Here is an 18,255-nt window from a genome sequence, read left to right as displayed (position 1 = left end):
CACACTGTCGGTAAAAGTAAATCATGAGAAAAGGAGCATACAAGCACAAGTTAGGCAGCAGGAAAATTACAGCTGTCGGTATAGTTAGGAGTATTTAAAATGTAGATTTATGTGCATGGAAAGTGACGAGGCCAAACTCTTTCCCAAGTGTTTGATACATATTGTACATATGCCAGCTTTCTTAAAATGGCATTTGGAAGCAAAATGTGAAAACCTGGCCTTGAAATCATTTTAAGGCAAGGATGCACGGAATAAAACAGCACCAAAAGTGGTAAGTAGAACATGTTTTTTCAACAGGCACGTGTTCACTTAACACAAGCCTTCTTCACATCTCCATGGGTACTTGACACAAAATAATTCGATTTCAGTGGTTCAGCTGACAAAAAATAAATCATTTGGGAACCCCTGCATTAATACAATGCAGTGGGTGATATTTTGATGTTTGTAGAGTATATCCAGGTCCTACAGTTTGTTATTCTGGATCTTGAAAGCTCCACCTAGGTGTGAAAGAGCCAGAATAGGTTTTTTTTAATTTTTTTTATTTTAAAGGATAATGTGGGGTTGGGGTTTTAGGGTTGGTTAGGTGTTCACTGAAGAGGTGGGTCTTTAGCTGTTTTTTGAAGATAGTTACATATTCCACGGTCCGGATTGAGGCTAGAAGTTCCACCACTGAGGGACGGTTAGTTTGAAGGTTCTTGAAAGGGACCTTGAGTACTACTAAGTGTCAGTCGTTAATCGATTGCAGATTGCATGAGGGAACGTAAACCTTCAGGAGAGTGTTGAGGTAGGAGGGCGCTGTTCCAGACAAGGTCTTGTAGGTGAGCATCAAGGCCTTGAATTTGATGCGGGCGGCTACAGGAAGCCAGTAGAGGGAGATAAAGAGGGGTGTGACATGGGTCCTTTTGGGCTGGTTGAAGACGAGGCGTGCTGTTGCATTCTGAATCATCTGAAGGGGTTTGATAGAGCTGGCTGGGAGGCCCGAAAGTAGTGCGTTGCAGTAGTCCAGCTTTGACATGACAAGAGCCTGGACTATTAGTTGTGTAGCCTGTTCAGTTAGATAGGGTCTGATTTTCTTGATGTTGTACAGGATGAACCTACAGGAGCATGCAGTTGTTGAAATGTGGTCTGTAAAGGTCAAGCTGTCATCAAAAATCACACCAGTGTTCCTGACTGTCCTGGTTGGCCTGACTGTGGTTAATGCTTGTATATAGTGGAGTTTTCCTTAAAAGGATTAACAGTGATATAGGATTCTACACCTCCAACACACGCCACGTGATTCCAAAAGACACAATTTATTGACCTGGAATTGTTGCTCTCGGATTAAGGGAACAAGAGAATCTACACACACAAACACACGCACATCAGCACAATATGACAGCGTGACTCAAAGCGTGTTTTGCAGAATGCTGACGAGAGAAAGGCGGGGGAGACGCAGGTAAACATCAGGCACGCGATATCCCCCCACTCCTTGTGTTTGGTGTGAGATCATGTTCAGTGGGTGGGTTAAAAGGAGACAAAAGCATACTCGTTAGCAGCTCTGTCTCTCTCTCTGTGTGTGTGTGTGTGTGTGTGTAGAGAATGAGAGGAAGTCCTCGAGAGCATAGAGCTCACAGCTTTCTTATTAATATTCTACAGCACAACACCTGTTCTTCCCTCTGTGGCAGAAGGAGACTCTTGGGATTAGCTGTTACACACTGCTTTTGTGATGCCTTTGTATTCTGTGCTGTGATTAATATTCGGTGTACAATCATCGCCTGCGTGCCATTTTTTTTTCCCACTTAGCTTTTATCTAGAGACATAAAATTAGCCACTTTTTAATTAAAAATAGCAGCTTGTCACACTGTGCCTTCGCACTGTTCGTGCACAGACCGGAAGGTGGAGTTTCTCAAAAGTGAGCGTACTGTAGAGAAGACGCTTGCATGGCGTGATGTTTGTAAATAATCTGAAATTCTTCGGGGAGGAGGGGGAATGTGCACTCTGTGGGGTTCTCCAAAATCATGAGTTCTCATTACTGCGTAAACACAGTAGTGTGGACATTATAGGTGAGGTGTAACTTTAACAACATCCAAACTGCAAGGATAAGGTGATTACAAAAAAAATGTTGTTGTTGATTCATTTTCTATAACAGCAGCTCTGACGCTCATGCAGCTGTAATTCATATGGCAGGTTCGGATTAATGCGCTCATCCATTTTTATAGAACTCTCTGCTGGGGGAGCCACGTAATCATAATCTAAACTTAATAATAAACAGATTAAAACATGTTGATATTTAACAAGGATAAAACATATATAATCACTGATATTCTGGAGACGTTTTTTTTATTTTTATTTTTTTTTAACATTTACAGAAGGAGTCTCCATGACAAGCTGCATGTTATGCGAACGTGAATGTGAATTCTATACTCTTTCCCACCAGCAGAGGTCGCCATCTACCAACTTCTGCAACTGTTTAAGCGCATTAAACGGTTTTTAATCATTTCACGTTTTGATCATTTAGTTAAGGTAATTACAGCAGTAGAAATGTTTTAAATCGATGTGTATAATTTGTGAGTCGTCTTAGTCTTATTTTTCATGTACCTCGAACTTAGAACAAAAAAAAAATCACATATGAATAAATCAGTATTTAAAAGTTTATTTACTTGCCAATCCTTGTATTGACTAAGTTATACGGCTTATTATTTCACAACCACCTTACCATGCTTTCAACATAGCCTTTTTTTTAAATGATTTTTTTTTATTGAATATTCTCCGGATTTTACTTTGGCCTTTATATTTTGTAGTGATGGTGACATGAAGCTTCATGAAGCATTAAAACTTTCCCTTCAACTCTGTTTTAAAATGATTCATTTCTTAAGGCTTCAAGTGTTCACTAGCAGGCTCTTGTAGTCACAAAAATACATATAGGTCTGTGTACCATATAAAATTGCTTTTTGATGACTGTGCTTTGTGGGTAAAATTTGGAACAGTCAAAGCCAGAAAGAAATAAACAGCTGATGTCACGTAAAAGATATCTCGAAAGTGGATCACATTTTAATTGACATGCCAGAGATTGTATCTGTATGCTGATAGAGCCAGTACTGAACAAAACAACTAGCTGGTAATTTCCCTAAAGTCACTTTTATTTTAATCACTGCTTTTTAATGACTGTACACAATAATACCGGCGTTGATTTCTAATAACATGAGGCTCCTTTTTTTTCTCGCCCCTCCGCATGTTCTAGAGATGCAGAGAACCTGGCTCTAGCTGAAGAACTGGTAAAGACAGAAGAGGCCACGGTCAGCACGTTAGCTTCTCCTGGAGGTAAAGGTCTCCTTAGTTATCTTTCTAGCTCTAAAAATGTATTTGTTTGAGAATTCCTCTCTCGCTGTGATGTGCTGTTAAATGAAGTGCAGCACAGCAGCGTTTTAAGGAAATGCACTCAAGGGTTAATAAATAAAAACACTGAATTTGTCTTAACGATGGAATTCATTCATCTGTATTAAACCACAAGATGTTGATTCATTTTCTTTAACAGCAGCTCATGAGGCAAATCGCAGGTTTTTATTAACGTGCTCGTTAAATTACAGTATTGTTTATCTAGTAACATATACTTGTAGAGAGACTTGTCGTATATTAGACCCTTCACATAAATTAATTTGTTGATGTGGTGAAGTTTTCTGTAAGGAGTCTCCAGTGTCAGTGCTTTGTACCAGTCAGTAAGTTCTTCACCATGGGAACGTCTTCATAATGGGCTTTATGGCTTGCATTTTCTCAGTAACGGGACACTGCTTGCAGAACTGAAAAATTCATGGCAGTGTATGATATTTAACATGTGATTCTTATGATGATACGAGTCTTATGATGCAGGATGTAAGTAAATTGCTTTCTTGCAATGAATTACATTATCTTCTCAGCTAATCAAAATATAGTAATGTAGGAAATTGCATGGTGAATATTTCCATGCTGACCAGAGTAGAACAAAAACATCCCCACAACAAATTTGAACCAAACACTATGTAATCCATATCTAATTAGATTCAGAGGATTTAACGATTTAAACATGTATATTTGGATGGATTTTATGGATGGAATTTATACTTTAGCTTGATCAAATGGTCAAATCACTATCGCCATAGTTGTCTTCCCTCTCTTATCTCTTATTCTTTCTATCTATTCTTATGATTTCTGATGTGAACTTGAAGAAGAATGTATCTGCTGTTCAGTCAGCTCCCTAAGGCTGTGTGGGATGCGTGCATGTGACAAGATTGTGTTCAATGACTTGCGAATCTTTGCCCATTGCCACTAGCAAACCTCAGAATCGCTGCAGGCTACAAGTCAGTTGCTGTCCTCAGGAGCCAGACCCTGAGTTAGAAACACACACTGGATGTTTCTTATTTATTAATGCCCTAGCGATGCTGTTGGACAAACCTTTCATTTAGAATTCATTTAGATGTTGCCCTAACATAAACATAGCCCTATCCCTCGGGTATATGTATGTGTATATGTAATATATATAGCAAAATAGCAAAACCCAGAGGACCATCCAGTCGAGTAATCAGGGTTTAAACATGTTCCGTTCAAGCAAGGCTTAGAAGCTAGGAGATTGGCAAGATGTTGCAACGAGCTATACAACTTGTGAGCTTATAGACTCTTAAAAATGAGAAAATAAACAGGAAATTGCGGTCGGAAGTTATGCTATAACTCGGGTCTTTGGTTAGCATGGAGGAGTAATGCTCTTAGCTGGTGTTACTGTACCAATATAGAGTCAGGCCTCATTGTTTCCCCAGAGAATGAAAGATGTGTGTTTTGCTTAAAAAATTCAAATATAAGGAAAGTCTGTACACCTGCCATCCTCGCATGAGACAGTTATAACATGGTTATGTATGTCTTAGGAAGCAGGGTTGGTTCTTTAAAGGGTTAATACTATGTCTTTAAAACATAATGGCATGCCACCCTATCTGAACGATTCATTTTGACCATTTTCACCAGCTACAGTAGACATGAATAGGAAATCACGTCTTACGTTATGGGACTTATATGCAGCAACTGTATAAGTCCTTCTTAAGTAGTTCAAACATGCACACAAATGCAAATGAGCCACTCTGGCAGTTAGTCATCGTGTGTGGGACAGGCGTAGGCCACCGCTGAGCCGATAATCACTGAGAGTAAGACTAATTGTGGTTAAGGAACTTTGAAAGTCTCTACTCCTTCTGTCATGAACACATTCCACAAAGCTGTGCTTTTCCTCAGGCTGAAAACCACCAGCCATTTCGTTCTTTTCCTCTCTGATTCTGACAAGAGCTTAGTTAGCCTTGCTGGCTAATCCGTTTCCCAATACTCCGAGCGCAACCTTTCCCTCGGATTAACTGGAAATGGGACCTCTGGAGGTGTGATGCAGAGGAGAAAGGATTGTAGACAAATCAGGTTTTAAAAGGGAATCAATAGACCCCAAGTAAGCTAAACTGGGTAAGACATGGTGGGAGCGAAGCTAACGGCTAGTCCAGCAAGCTGAGAAAACATGGCCAGGGCAATAGAGCATGCGAACAAGTTATTTGTAACCTCAGCACATCCGAGGTCCTTTTTCTCACATAAATCTATTGCCATTCGATCCATTTTGCATTGAATAGACACAGAAAAGTATGTCAATAGTGAAAACGTCATAAAAAGAGTAATGAGAATGAAGACGTAGTGGAAAATTTAAAAAAAAAGTTAATGAGTTGATTGAATAATTGAATAAATAATAAATTCATATTCAGTAAATATTTTTTAATGACTTTTTTTCCCCCCTGACATTTTATTCCACTTAATGTTGCCAATGAACAGGTGGAGGTAGAGGAGTCCAGAAATGTGTCTATCTTTATTGCTTAACTCCTATGCTAGTACAGCATGCGTCAGGACGGTGAACAGTTGAAATGTGGTCATTTTAAACGTTATAAAATACACGCATGGAACAGAAGAGAGGATTGTTTCTCGCGTACCCACATTTCTAAATCAAATGTTTTCACATAGGGTAATGACCCCCTAGTTTGGGAACGCATGACTTAAATAGTGGATCGGGGACACACAACTACACACACCTTATTTTCTCTGATATTTCCTCAGTCTCTCGGGCGGATGATATTCAGACGGGTGGCTCAGAGGTGGTCTATGATGACGTGCCATGTGAGGACGTGTCCCGAGGAGAAGGTCAGTAATAATGTAATGTGGGTGTGTGTGTGTGAGAGCACGATCTGTATGGTTCATCTGTGTGTTCATGCATTGACTCTATATTTGTCACAGAGAATATATGCGTCTCAGAGTCAAACATTACCTGTGTCCAATGGGGATGTGCTAATCGTAGTTGCTTGTGTGTGTGTGTGTGTGTGTGTGTGTGTGGCAGGAGACATGATCTATGAGGATGTACAGACAGAGGAAGTCCCTCAGGGGCCCAACAACGGCTGGAGTTCCAGCGAGTTCGAGAGCTATGATGAGCAGTCAGACTCTGAGAAAGCAGCCTCCCGGAGCAAGGTGTGTGTATGACATCTTTTCACGATATAAATTATACTCTGGTTTTATTCAGTATTCGAGACACCCCAAGTCCTGAAGGACATCTTGGTTACGTTCTCACCAGAAGGGGGCAGTATGTACCTAAATTTCCTCTTCCTCCTGGTTCCCACACCCACACACCTCTCTCTCGCTGCCCGTCACAGGGAGTGGTTTTGAGATCACTCCTCACCACTTTATGCTCCTCCATGTTCCTGAGGTCAGGCTGCCATCGAGAACACTTTGCCCAGACAGAAGTCCCTGAGAAACCAATTGCTTATCACTACCCTCACCTCTGTCTCACCTGAGCGGCACTAAACCCTCGCACTCGCACACTAAATATTACATGACACACTTTAATATCTAAGTGATCCAGAACTTTTCCTCTTCATATCAAAACTTGTGCCTTAACTCTACCATTATTGCATGCTTGTTTAAAGATCCAGGCAAATAAAATATATATGTATTCTTACTGAAATATAAAAATTGCTAACGGCATCCGTGGCGATGTGCGAGACGAGGTGATTCTTTCATTGTTTTTTAATAAAGAATAAAAAAAGAAATGAAATTGAAAAACAACAAACAACTTTTTGATACGCATGCATTTGTGCATACAAAATGAGTGATATTAGACAATATATTAAGATAAACTATAAACAAATAAAATTGTACAAATTATACTAAATTATACATAAGATTATGTTAAATAATGATACAGAATACAGAAATAATATTAAATGTGTAGAATTATACAGCATTGCATTGGGACTAAGTAGAATGCATATACATACAGTATATATATATATATATATATATATATGTGTATATATATATATATATATATATATATATATATATATATATATATATATATATATATATAGTATTATATTACAACCCCAAATCCGAAAATGTTGGGACAGTATGGAAAATGCAAAAAGCAAACAAACAAAGACTCATTTGAAAATTCAAATCACCCTGTACTATATTGAAACCACATTATTAACACATTATTTGAGTTTCACTTTGTGAATTTAATTTATTTTTGAAAATATACACTCATTTCAATTCTGACGACTGCAACACACTCCAAAAAAGTTGGGACAGTCGACCATTTACCACTGTGTAACATCACATAACATAACATCACCGCTGAGTGAAGACACCAGTTAGTTAAGTTTAGTAAGCGGAATTTTCCCCCATTCATCCATTATGCATTTCTTCAGCTGCGCAACTGTACGGGGTCTTCGTTACCTTATTTTGCGCTTCAAAATGCGCCACATGTTCTCAATCGGAGCTAGATCAGGACTGCACGCAGGCCATGCAAGCACCTGCACTCTCTGCTTACGCGACCATGCGCTTATAATCCGGGCAGAATGTGGTTTGGTGTTGTCCTGCTCTGGATGGCAGCATGTGTTGCTCCAAAATATGTACATATATTTCTGCATTAATGTTGCTCTCTCAGATGTGCAAGTTACCCATGCCATGGGCGCTGACACACCGCCATACCATCACAGACGCTGGATTTTGGCCCTAAATACCCCGAGTATTTGGTTCTTCTTACACCACAGCAATCTATCAATCATTAGTTTCTTTATTTAAAGAACAGCACGTTGTACTTATTATCTGTTTATAGTTAAGCTTACTCTTGCCGCACGTCTGCTGAAACAATTTAACTCTTGTTACGTACATTACAGTAGCTATAAACAGATATTCCTTCACCAGCCTCTCTTTTTTCTCTCTCTCAAAAAACCCCCAAATCAGCTTGCTGTGTGTTACCAAGAAACCAGAAAGTCCTCTATCCTGAAGATTTTCCCATGACTTAAACAATTACAGCTGTATCTCTGGCTGACACTGGAGACTCCTTCCTCACAGAATACATCACCATATGAATGATAATACATGCTTTTAATCTGTTTATGTGGAGCGTCCACCATATATGTCCCTGTGTGATTGTTACTACAGATATTATTATGTAGCAGAATGAGCACATTACTATAAACCTGTGATTTGCTGAAAAACTACGGTTCTAGAAAATGAATCAACATCTTTTGAGCAATCCGATTTGATGGAGTTAATCCAAGCCCCACGCTGCTCAAGCTTTACGGCTAAACCTTAATCCATGCCTCCTTTTCGCCTCACTCACACCACTCACCCTTTTTGTGTGCTTATGGCATTTACCTTGAAGTCCCTCTGTTTGTCCCCTCTGTTTTACTCCTCTCCATCCATCCCTGACCTCCACGCTGCTCTGTGACTGCTGATGTGATGTGATGCTCTGTAGCTCGCCCCTGATGTACGTCGTCTTCGGGAATGTTGTGCCAAGACCAAGAGGGAGCTAGCTTCAAAACTAGGGGGAAAGTATCAGGTATAAAATCACTATGTGCTCTTGAATATAAAATTCATATGGAAAGTAATAATTCAATTATCATTTACTTATATAGTTAGATTGTTAGTTAGTTAATTGCATATTTCCAGGCATATTACCAAGACTTTTACTGTGCATCTTTCTCCCCATGGCTTGTCTTTAAAATTCATATTTTTATCTGTCATCACCTATACCCTTTAGACTTTTATTGGTAATCTTTGTGGGTATTTCTTTTTGTTAATAATTAATTTAACTTATCATTCACTTATGCCTGTTTTTGTCTAAAAACATGAAGGACCCTTTTGCATCTGCGTAAATTCAGTACAAATATTACGCAAATAGTTGTGTATTACCAAGCCAAGACTTCTATTGTGAATTTTTTAGGCATGTCTTGTCTTTAAAATTCACATGTAAATCAGTAATTCAAGTGTCACTCACTTACACCCTTTTTTTGTCTGGAAAAAGAGAAGAACCATTATGCATCTTCCTAAAATTCTGTAAAAATACTATATAATTATTTGCATATATCCAAGCCAAGACTTTAATTGTGCATCTTCTTGGGCATGCCTTGTGTTGTACATTCACATGTAAATCAGTAATTCAACGATGCCAACCGTCTATGCCCATTTTTCTCAAAAAGAGAATGAACATTATGCATCTGCATAAATTCTGTATAAATACTATATAAATATGTTGCACATTTCCAAATTAAGACTTTATTGTGCATCTTTTTAGCATGTCTTGTTTTTGAAATTCATATGTAAATCAGTGATTTAAACATGCCATTCACTTATCCGCTTACATTTTTGTCTGAAAAGGAGAAGGACCTTTATGCATCTGTGTAAATTCTGTATAAATCCTATATAAATCCTATATACAGTAAATAGTGGCATATTTCCAATCCAGACCTTTTACAGTGCACCTTTTTGGGCATGATTTGCCTTTTCACATGCATATGGAAATCTATAATTAAACTGTCATTCATTTATGCATTTTGTTTGTCTGAAAAGGAGAAGGAACTTCACACATCTGCATAAATTCTGTATGAATGCTATGCAATTATTTGCACAAGACCAAGTCAAGACTTTCTTTGTGCATATTTTTGGCACGTCTTGTTTTTGAACGAACATTATATGTAAATCAATTAAACTCTGTCAACCATCGATGCCTATTTCTCCTGATTAAGAGAAGGAAACTTAAGCATGTACATAAATTCTTTGCGAACACTATATAATTATTTGCATATAGCCAAGCCAAGACTTTTATTGTGCAACTTTCTGGGCAAAACTTGTGATTAGTGCCCTGTCATTTATGTCCTGTCCTATATTGTGTGAATATTGTGTTATCTAGTTTATGTGGCTTTATAATTTTCCTGTCTTTTCATTCCTTTCACTGAAGTGATTTTTAAATGCACTTAATAATGACAAAATTACAGGCCTGACTCAGTGGGATGAACTGACTCACTATCTAATGAGAAAAATGAACAATTTCAACTGCTCTGCCTCAGTCTCCCATCGCTGTCTGTGTCTCTATTAAGACCAGTTTATAGTCCATCATTATATATGTACGACACTGCACTGACAAATGCTGTTGTCATCTGCAATAACATCATTCAGCTATAATCTGGAAGGCTAATACACTAAAAGAGACAAACAACTGCTGAAACTTTTATGGGTCTTTCAGACATTACCACAGATCAAATGTTTTTTGTTTTTTCTTTTATTTTATGCCACTATAATCGCTGAATGATGGACTTCCTATCTTTCCTATCTTCACTCGTTCTGAGCTCTGCTTTTGCCAAAGTAATCTACTATTTATTTCTCTCTGTCCACTTAGAGCTCATTAACTCTCATTAAGTCTCAATGAATATCCTTAATTTTATGTTGGATTTTTTTTTTTTTTTTGCCACTTTGGACCACTTTTTCAAACATAAACAAGTCTTCATCTGGGATTCTGGGTGGTTCATGCGCTGGATACTAAATGGAAGGTGGATCAAAGTGTGATATAATGATATCCTGCTAGTTGCTTCGTAATGGTTGACCTTTTCCCATCGTGACATGATTTTTGGTTTGCTCTCTCCCCTGCTACAGATGCATCAGCTCATGAGAGCAGCACGGAGTGGAACTAAAGATGGCCTGGAGAAGACCAAGATGGCTGTCATGAGAAAAGTTTCCTTTCTCCAGAAGAAGGACCACTCAGGTAAAGTAACATTAGTTTAATTTAGTTTCATTCAAATTATATCGACAGGATGAGCTAGGCATTTTCCTGTAAAATCTTAAGCAAGCAAGCAAGCAACCAACCATCCAGCTGAGATGATCGACTATCTCTATGCAAATCATCTCTGGTGGGATTAGAGTTTGTATGTTTTCTTACAGTTACATCAAAATGAATGAGTAATCTTCAACCACATTGCCACAACAGAAATCTGGTTTGATCATCTGTAGTATACAGTATTTCAAGGGGAAGGGGTGTGCTCTACTTGGGATAATGGATTTACATGGATTTCCACCCCTAGCGGGTACACATTTACAAAGGTCTTTGCTCAGCCTAGAAGTCCAAGATCTTACAGTATACGCTGCAATTGGTTAGCAACCAACAGAAACCTTATGTGCAAAATTGTCCACTGTTGCTTTCTTAAATATATAATAATTCTTCTATAAATAACAAAAGATTGCACATTGAAGGAAGGGCCTTTAATATTTGGGATATTTGAGAATACAAGAGTTTTTCTGCAATGGACAGATGGAAGAACTGATACAAGTGCTTCAGTTTTGCAAGTAATGAGTAGAAGGGGGAAATTTGCATAATGAGGTAATAGTGACTGTAGAAACTTGTGAAGAAATTATCATCTGATAATGGAGGCTGGGAGGCATGGTCATGCAGTGGGTAGCATAGCTCGTCCCTTGTTCAATCCCGAGCTTTGGATACCGTCTGTACGGAGTCCGCATGGGTTTTTCCACATTCTTTGGTTTCCTCCTACCTCTCAAAACCATACCAGTAGGTGCATTAACTATGTTAAATTGCCCCTAATATTGAATATGTTAATGTGTGGTCATGGTGTCTTGCCCTCAGTATTCCTGGGATAGACTCTGGATCAAACTTGACCCTGACCAGGATGAAGCTCTTACTGAAGATGAATTGAATGGATTAAAAATTGAGGCTGTTAGACTCCCTACTGAAGTAAAAGATGATGATCCAACTGTCTTTGCGACAACTCAAGATCGAAAGATCCTAATTCTCATATCAGCTGTTGATCTGTTACAGCAACGTAGCTCAAATGTAATATTAAAAGTGTTGATTCTAACACTATTACTATTCCAGTGATTAACTGCAATGCTTACCAAAAGCTGTTTGAGAATCAGACAAAATTTTTTGTGTCTGTATCTGTGAGAAATAATTTTTTTTTTCAGGCTCCTTTGTAATTCCTTGTGAAATGAAAGTGTGTTTGGATGTGGCTTAGAACAGCTCGCTAGTGTTCTGCTTCCGATTTGCCGCACTGTTTAAGCTTGTTTTTTCAAGCCTCAACAAGTTCATTCCAAGCAGGGATAAAAATGACTGCGTGACTTTCAGAGGAGAAATCCAGGTCTAGACCACTAATGAGCGAATCGAAGGCTACAGTGGCAAGGAAACACATCCTAAGAACATTGAGAGAACATTAAGAAGTAACCTTGAAAGGAACCAGGACTGAAAAAAGCAACCGATTCTTCTCAGATCTGGTGAGAGGATCTTGTCCCAAACAAAATAAAGATCTGTAAAATACAACAAGGACTGATGTCCAAACTATATCTGACTGAAAACTGACTTAAATCCGATATGGCTTGGTCTAAACTGGAAGGGACGTGCATACCCCAGGTCATTAATTCTGTAATCTAAAGAGATGTAACCAAACTCTCTTCCTGAAAGTCCTGCCCTCTCTATGTGTCACTACAGATGAAGCTGAAGATGATGCCGGCTATCTGGATGTGATAGTTTCTGAGGCCAAGCATCCTCCTGCACAGCTGGGCCCAATGCCAGAGGGACTTAGCAGTCACCAGGTGTGTGTGTGTGTTTGTGTGTGTGTGTGTGTGTGTGTGTGTGTGTGTGTTTGAAGTAATTCAAAGAGAAGGAATCATTTTAAAAGTGCTTTAAGTTACTACCTTCACAATCTTATTAGTGCTGTAGGACCCGGTCTCGAGACATTTTCTGTATTGACTGTATTGAATTGTCTCAGACTTACTGGTATTTGTACTTGGACTTGATCATTGGTCTGAACAAATATGCTCTTGGTATTGACGGGCAGTCAAAAATAATGTTTTTGTTGTCTTTTCATTTTGCATGCAAAACATTGGATGAGGAGTAATACATTTTCTAGAACACAGCCTAATCGTTGGTGTAATGCATGAAAGAAACTAACTAGTTGAAAGAACTAGCATAATTGGTTAAAGTTCACGGGTGAAATCTTGTTTACAATTTAGTTACATAAATAGTAAAATCACTTACACTTTTATTTACTTTCTCTTTCTTCAGATTGTTCGGCGTCACATTCTGGGCTCCATTGTGCAAAGTGAAAGGAGTTACCTGGAGTCCCTTAAAAGAATCCTTCAAGTGAGTTACTTTTGAGTAGTTATGGTGTGGGGTGGGTTGAGGGGTTAGTCACGGTGGCTTAGCATGTTTACCTCACACCTCCAGGGATGGGGGCACGAATCCTGCCTCTGCCCTGTGTGTGCGGAGTTTGTGTGTTCTCCCAGTGATTTGGGGGTTTCCTCCGGGTACTCCGGTTTCCTCCCCCAGTCCAAAGACTTGCGTTATAGGCTGATTGGCATTTACAAATTGTCTGTAGTGTGTGAATGGGTGTGCGATTGTGCCCTGTGATGGGTTGGCACCCCGTCCAGGGTGTCCCCCTCCTTGTGCCCAGAGTTCCCAGGGATAGGCTCCAGGATCCCCTGTGACCTTGATTTTAATCACCCCATCATTGATTATTTTCCTAATAATGTTTTATTCCTTACTTTTTTAGGCCATTTCTGAGCTTATTACAGCAATTTCTGATGATCATATTAAGGCAGCATAATTAAATCAAGCTAATTCTGTATTTCAGCATTGTCCCTTGGTTCTTCTATTGCACGGATTTGAAAATCTTTTAGATTAGATTGAAAAAGTTTTCTCATACTACCCAATGAATATATAAACCTCTTTGACTGCGCCTGGAAAATAATGCCTGGAATATCTACAAATGATTTAGAAGTCCAAGCTTGAAATGAAGCCTGAGTTTTAAGGTGTTTTGTAATCAGATTCATACCGAGTTATGCATCCTTTTAAACGAAACCCAATATGCCGTCTCAGAGTCGAGTTACATGTATCTATGATCTCAGCAGGTGCAGGCAAAAGCATTTATTATCATTTCCATTCCCAGGCAGAGGCACCAGTCCAAATTGAATCAGAGATCACTGACAAATGGGTCCTATATGAAATCTACTCCATCTGGATCCATGCGATTTCCCACTTTTGTTGTGGAATGAAAGCCCTGTCTATAGTCTTTTGCTTTCTGAGTTCTCTTTATAATGTCTCCGATCATCGGGCTAATGCACTCAACAAGTGCATTTGGCAATAAAGCTATATCGACTAGATGGCCCAATAATTGGTGAGGGCGTAACCAAAAAAAGCTTGAAAAATTGAGTTCTGGAGTTTTCCGCTGTAGGCCTTGTTAGAGAGGCAGAGTCCCTTTGGCTCATCCTCAGCCTTAATTTGTCCTTGTCGATAATTCATTAGCAGTGGAGGAGGAAAGAAAGTGGTCATGAAAAATCTATTGTTTCCACAGCCTAACTACAAAGTGTCTTAGCTTTTAATGACTAGACCTCACTGTTTATTCTTGAATGTTTTTCTGTTTGTCTGTTTTTATGTGTGTCCTAAGTGCATAAAAGTCCCACCAAGGCTGAAACTAGAAAACAGGCTAATTTTTTCCCATTGATTTTGATTAGAGTGCTAATAATGCAGGATGTATTGAGTACAGCACGACTAAGACATACAAATACTAGCTTGTCTAATTTGTATTAATGCATTTTTATCATAAAAGAAAATTATGTGAGACTTGATGAGGGCTGTTCGATTCATCCTTGAATCAAATGAGTCATTTTAAAAGAAGGATTTCATGCTGTATTTTTAAATTAATTAATCACATAAATACAATTAAATTTTCAAATATTCAAATGCATCCCACTTTCTTATCCATACTTTCCTTTGAAGGTAAAATGAGCCACATTGGTAATATCACTTCTTAAAGTGACAGCTCACTGAAAAGAAAAAAAAAATCCCATAATTCCACAGGAGTACCAGAGACCATTGTTGGAGGCTGAGCCTCGCATCCTGAGCCCGAGGAAGATCAGACCCATTTTCTTCCGTGTGCGGGAGATCACGCAATGCCACTGCATGTTCCAGATTGCTTTGGCTTCCCGTGTCGCAGAGTGGGACGCTAGCGAGAAGATTGGCGACCTCTTCGTTGCCTCGGTGAGAGTCACACTTAATGTTTCTCTTTTTTCCCCCCACAGGGTGTTTAAGTGTAGGTGGTGCATTAACCCTTAACTTTAGCTTTACTTTTAAAAATCCTAACCAAGACCATTGAAACATATCTACTTATGTCATAATAATTTGATGGTTAGCAAACAAAGCTGGAGAGCATGGATGTCAATGTGGATTTTTACATTTACATAACCAAGAAAAATATTCAGTACAGAAGTGTAGGCTTGAATTCTAGAGTACAATGAAATACAAAACTGAAGCGGCTGGGGTAAGCATTACTTCTGTTGTTTCTTTTCATAACATATGTATGTGTATGTGTTTTTTTTTAAAATTCCTTTCAATAAGAGTGACCGAGTGGCCCACTATATTTCATTCATTCATTTATTTATCTTTAGCAACTGCTGTATCTTGGTCAGGGTTATGGTGGATCTGAGTAAAACTGGGTACCAGGCTGGAGAATTATTTACACCTGGGGCAATTCTGCATAGCCATTCTGCCTACTGGCATGCGTTTGGACAGTGGGAGGAAGCCGGAAAACCCAGTGGAAACAGACATGAACATGGAGAGAACATACAAAACTCTGTTCAGACATTAACCTGAACTCAGGTTCAAACCCATGACCCTGGAGCTGTACCGCAGCACCTGTACCCTCTGTACCACTGAGCTGATTGCAGTATTTCATAATGAACTCAATTCACCCAAATACGTACAGCATAAACCCAAAAGGTTAGAAACAGACTTATTTATTTCACATTCACTTAACATTTAGGCCACTCACTCAGGCTATACAAGATAAAATGAATTCAGAGAAAAGCTTGTGAACAAGTCATTTATTTGAATAGGATAGTACTTGGTAATTGGTTGAAGTGAACATCTAGGTCAGGGGTCGTCCGCTGCTGTAGCGAGGTCTGACAGAAGTGACTGAAGACTGATGTGAGCACTTGAAAAAGTGCTTGAAAAAACAGTTTATAATTCAGCAGCTCTATGTTCTGAACATGAACGTTTGTGACTTCTGTAACCAAGCATATGCAGCCAAGCACATGCATTTACTTAAATTAATGCTCTAACTTTCATATGAAAAAAAAAAATCATCTTTCTTTTTTTTTTTATTGATTAATTTTTTATTTTAAGCAAGATGGCTAGAGAATAGAGGGAAATGAAAGAAAAGCTTGAACTGGGAATAAAGCTTTAGCGAGTAGGTTATATCACTATATCACGCTGACCCGCTTCAAATGATGAAGCAATTACGGCGAGGAAAGATGGTGTTCTTTATCACAGTGTTATGAGAGATGCGTTAGGATCGCGACACTGTGGGAAGGCTAATGGCCTAATGAATGAGTGTACAGCTATGACCCTCCATGTAGAGAACATCTTCAGAGACTGCTCATTATTCACCAGTTAAAAGAGCCCACTTGGCTTCATTGATGTTCTTGGGATTTACACAGAAGCCCCTAAGCATGAAGAGCTAATGGAGAGTTTTCTTTTTTTTTCCTTCCCCAAGCTAAAGTTATGTAATAAGCTCTCACAGATACGATACACAAATTTGCACAAAAAAAAAATCCATCAACCGTATACAATAGATGCTGTCTATTCCTATGTATACCTGTTTGTTCATTTTCCAACATGCGCTGCGACTTGTCTGAACCACCGGTTGGGTTCAATCAAAACTGAATGAATGCATGGCCATTTTCATTTTTTGCTAGCGCTCAGTATGACCAGCTGTAATGGATTGTGAAGGGTGTTTGGATTGCAGAGGTGACAAACAGATCAGCTCTATAAGTACCTCAGGAAAATTACCATTCATTTCCCTCTCGCTCAGCCCTGCAATCACATGAGGCTCTGAGAAAAATGCTAAGTTTCCAGCAGTTTTCATTTGCCAAGTCAAAAAGAGTGGAACATTGAGGCCAAAATAATCAACATAATTTAGCCACTGTGAATTGTTCACCAAGGTAGATTTGATTAAATCAAAGAGACTTGATTTATTGTACATTTCTTTTGTGCATTTTAATTTACTCATCGATTTCCTCAATGGGGTCTTCTCAGTTCTCCAAGTCCATGGTGCTAGATGTTTACAGTGATTACGTCAATAACTTCACCAATGCCATGGCCCTCATCAAGAAAGCCTGCTTATCCAAACCCGCCTTCCTGGAGTTCCTCAAAGTGAGTATATGTGCTATGTGAATAAATCCACTGCTGGGAAGCCGTTTGGGTCCCACTGATAATACATCTACAACATTTAAACTTCATTTTACAGCTGATTTTTTTTTTTCCAATGACCCATCTTGTAGTCGTCTAATTTGTGTCCGATCAAACGCTTTCTAGAACCCATTTGTCCCACCTCTGCAAACAAACTGGGCACAGTACAGTAGCAGCGAGCTAGCATAAAAAATGGGACATTTTATCCTTTAATCGTAGTTGTGCAGCTTCCTGCATGTTGTTCTCCTTCCAAACAATCCCTTATGTGTTGAAAAGTAAAAAGATTGACTTTTCCCTCTACCCCATGGTAGCCTAATGCTTTTGTTTAAAAAAAAATGGCTGCAGGCCAGTTCTGTAACAAATGACCCCAGGCCCGGTACCAGTCCAAAATGCAGTAGTTGGAAGTCAGTGCTCTAGGATACCGAACGTGACAAATTTGCAGTGAAAAACTTGTGGGCTCTCGAATGCTTTTGACTGTTGTAGAAATCAATTGAACCTTTTGACACGCTCCCTCACTAACTTCCTATTTCAGAAGGAAAAACATATGAAATCAAATCAGAGCTCTCAAGCCATTTCTTGGGAACGTTGATTTCAAAGGATTGTAACATCCCTGAAGAAGTTCCTCAAGATCATGGGGAAGAACTATCTCTGTCATTGTTTTTCTCTCTATTTTTAATAATAATAATAATGTGATATTGATT

At 38.9% G+C, this 18,255-nt stretch overlaps 1 protein-coding gene across 2 annotated transcripts in view; it reads left to right on the top strand.

Moving 5' to 3' along the window:
• arhgef10la (Rho guanine nucleotide exchange factor (GEF) 10-like a) overlaps nucleotides 1-18,255 on the top strand; it is a 147,246-nt gene that overhangs the window by 13,727 nt on the left and 115,264 nt on the right. The window contains exons 4-12 of one of the 2 annotated variants that reach the window (XM_053653399.1): nucleotides 3,221-3,300; nucleotides 6,082-6,165; nucleotides 6,359-6,486; nucleotides 8,783-8,866; nucleotides 10,957-11,065; nucleotides 12,797-12,900; nucleotides 13,373-13,450; nucleotides 15,167-15,346; nucleotides 17,402-17,518. In XM_053653399.1, the coding sequence (XP_053509374.1) occupies nucleotides 3,221-3,300; nucleotides 6,082-6,165; nucleotides 6,359-6,486; nucleotides 8,783-8,866; nucleotides 10,957-11,065; nucleotides 12,797-12,900; nucleotides 13,373-13,450; nucleotides 15,167-15,346; nucleotides 17,402-17,518 (964 nt within the window). The remainder of the gene's footprint in view (nucleotides 1-3,220; nucleotides 3,301-6,081; nucleotides 6,166-6,358; nucleotides 6,487-8,782; nucleotides 8,867-10,956; nucleotides 11,066-12,796; nucleotides 12,901-13,372; nucleotides 13,451-15,166; nucleotides 15,347-17,401; nucleotides 17,519-18,255) is intronic. The other variant, XM_053653400.1, reaches the window with a different exon arrangement.

This window comes from Ictalurus furcatus, chromosome 21 (assembly GCF_023375685.1).
Source record: "Ictalurus furcatus strain D&B chromosome 21, Billie_1.0, whole genome shotgun sequence".
Taxonomy (NCBI): domain Eukaryota; kingdom Metazoa; phylum Chordata; class Actinopteri; order Siluriformes; family Ictaluridae; genus Ictalurus; species Ictalurus furcatus.
This window is presented reverse-complemented; position numbering and strand designations above follow the sequence as displayed.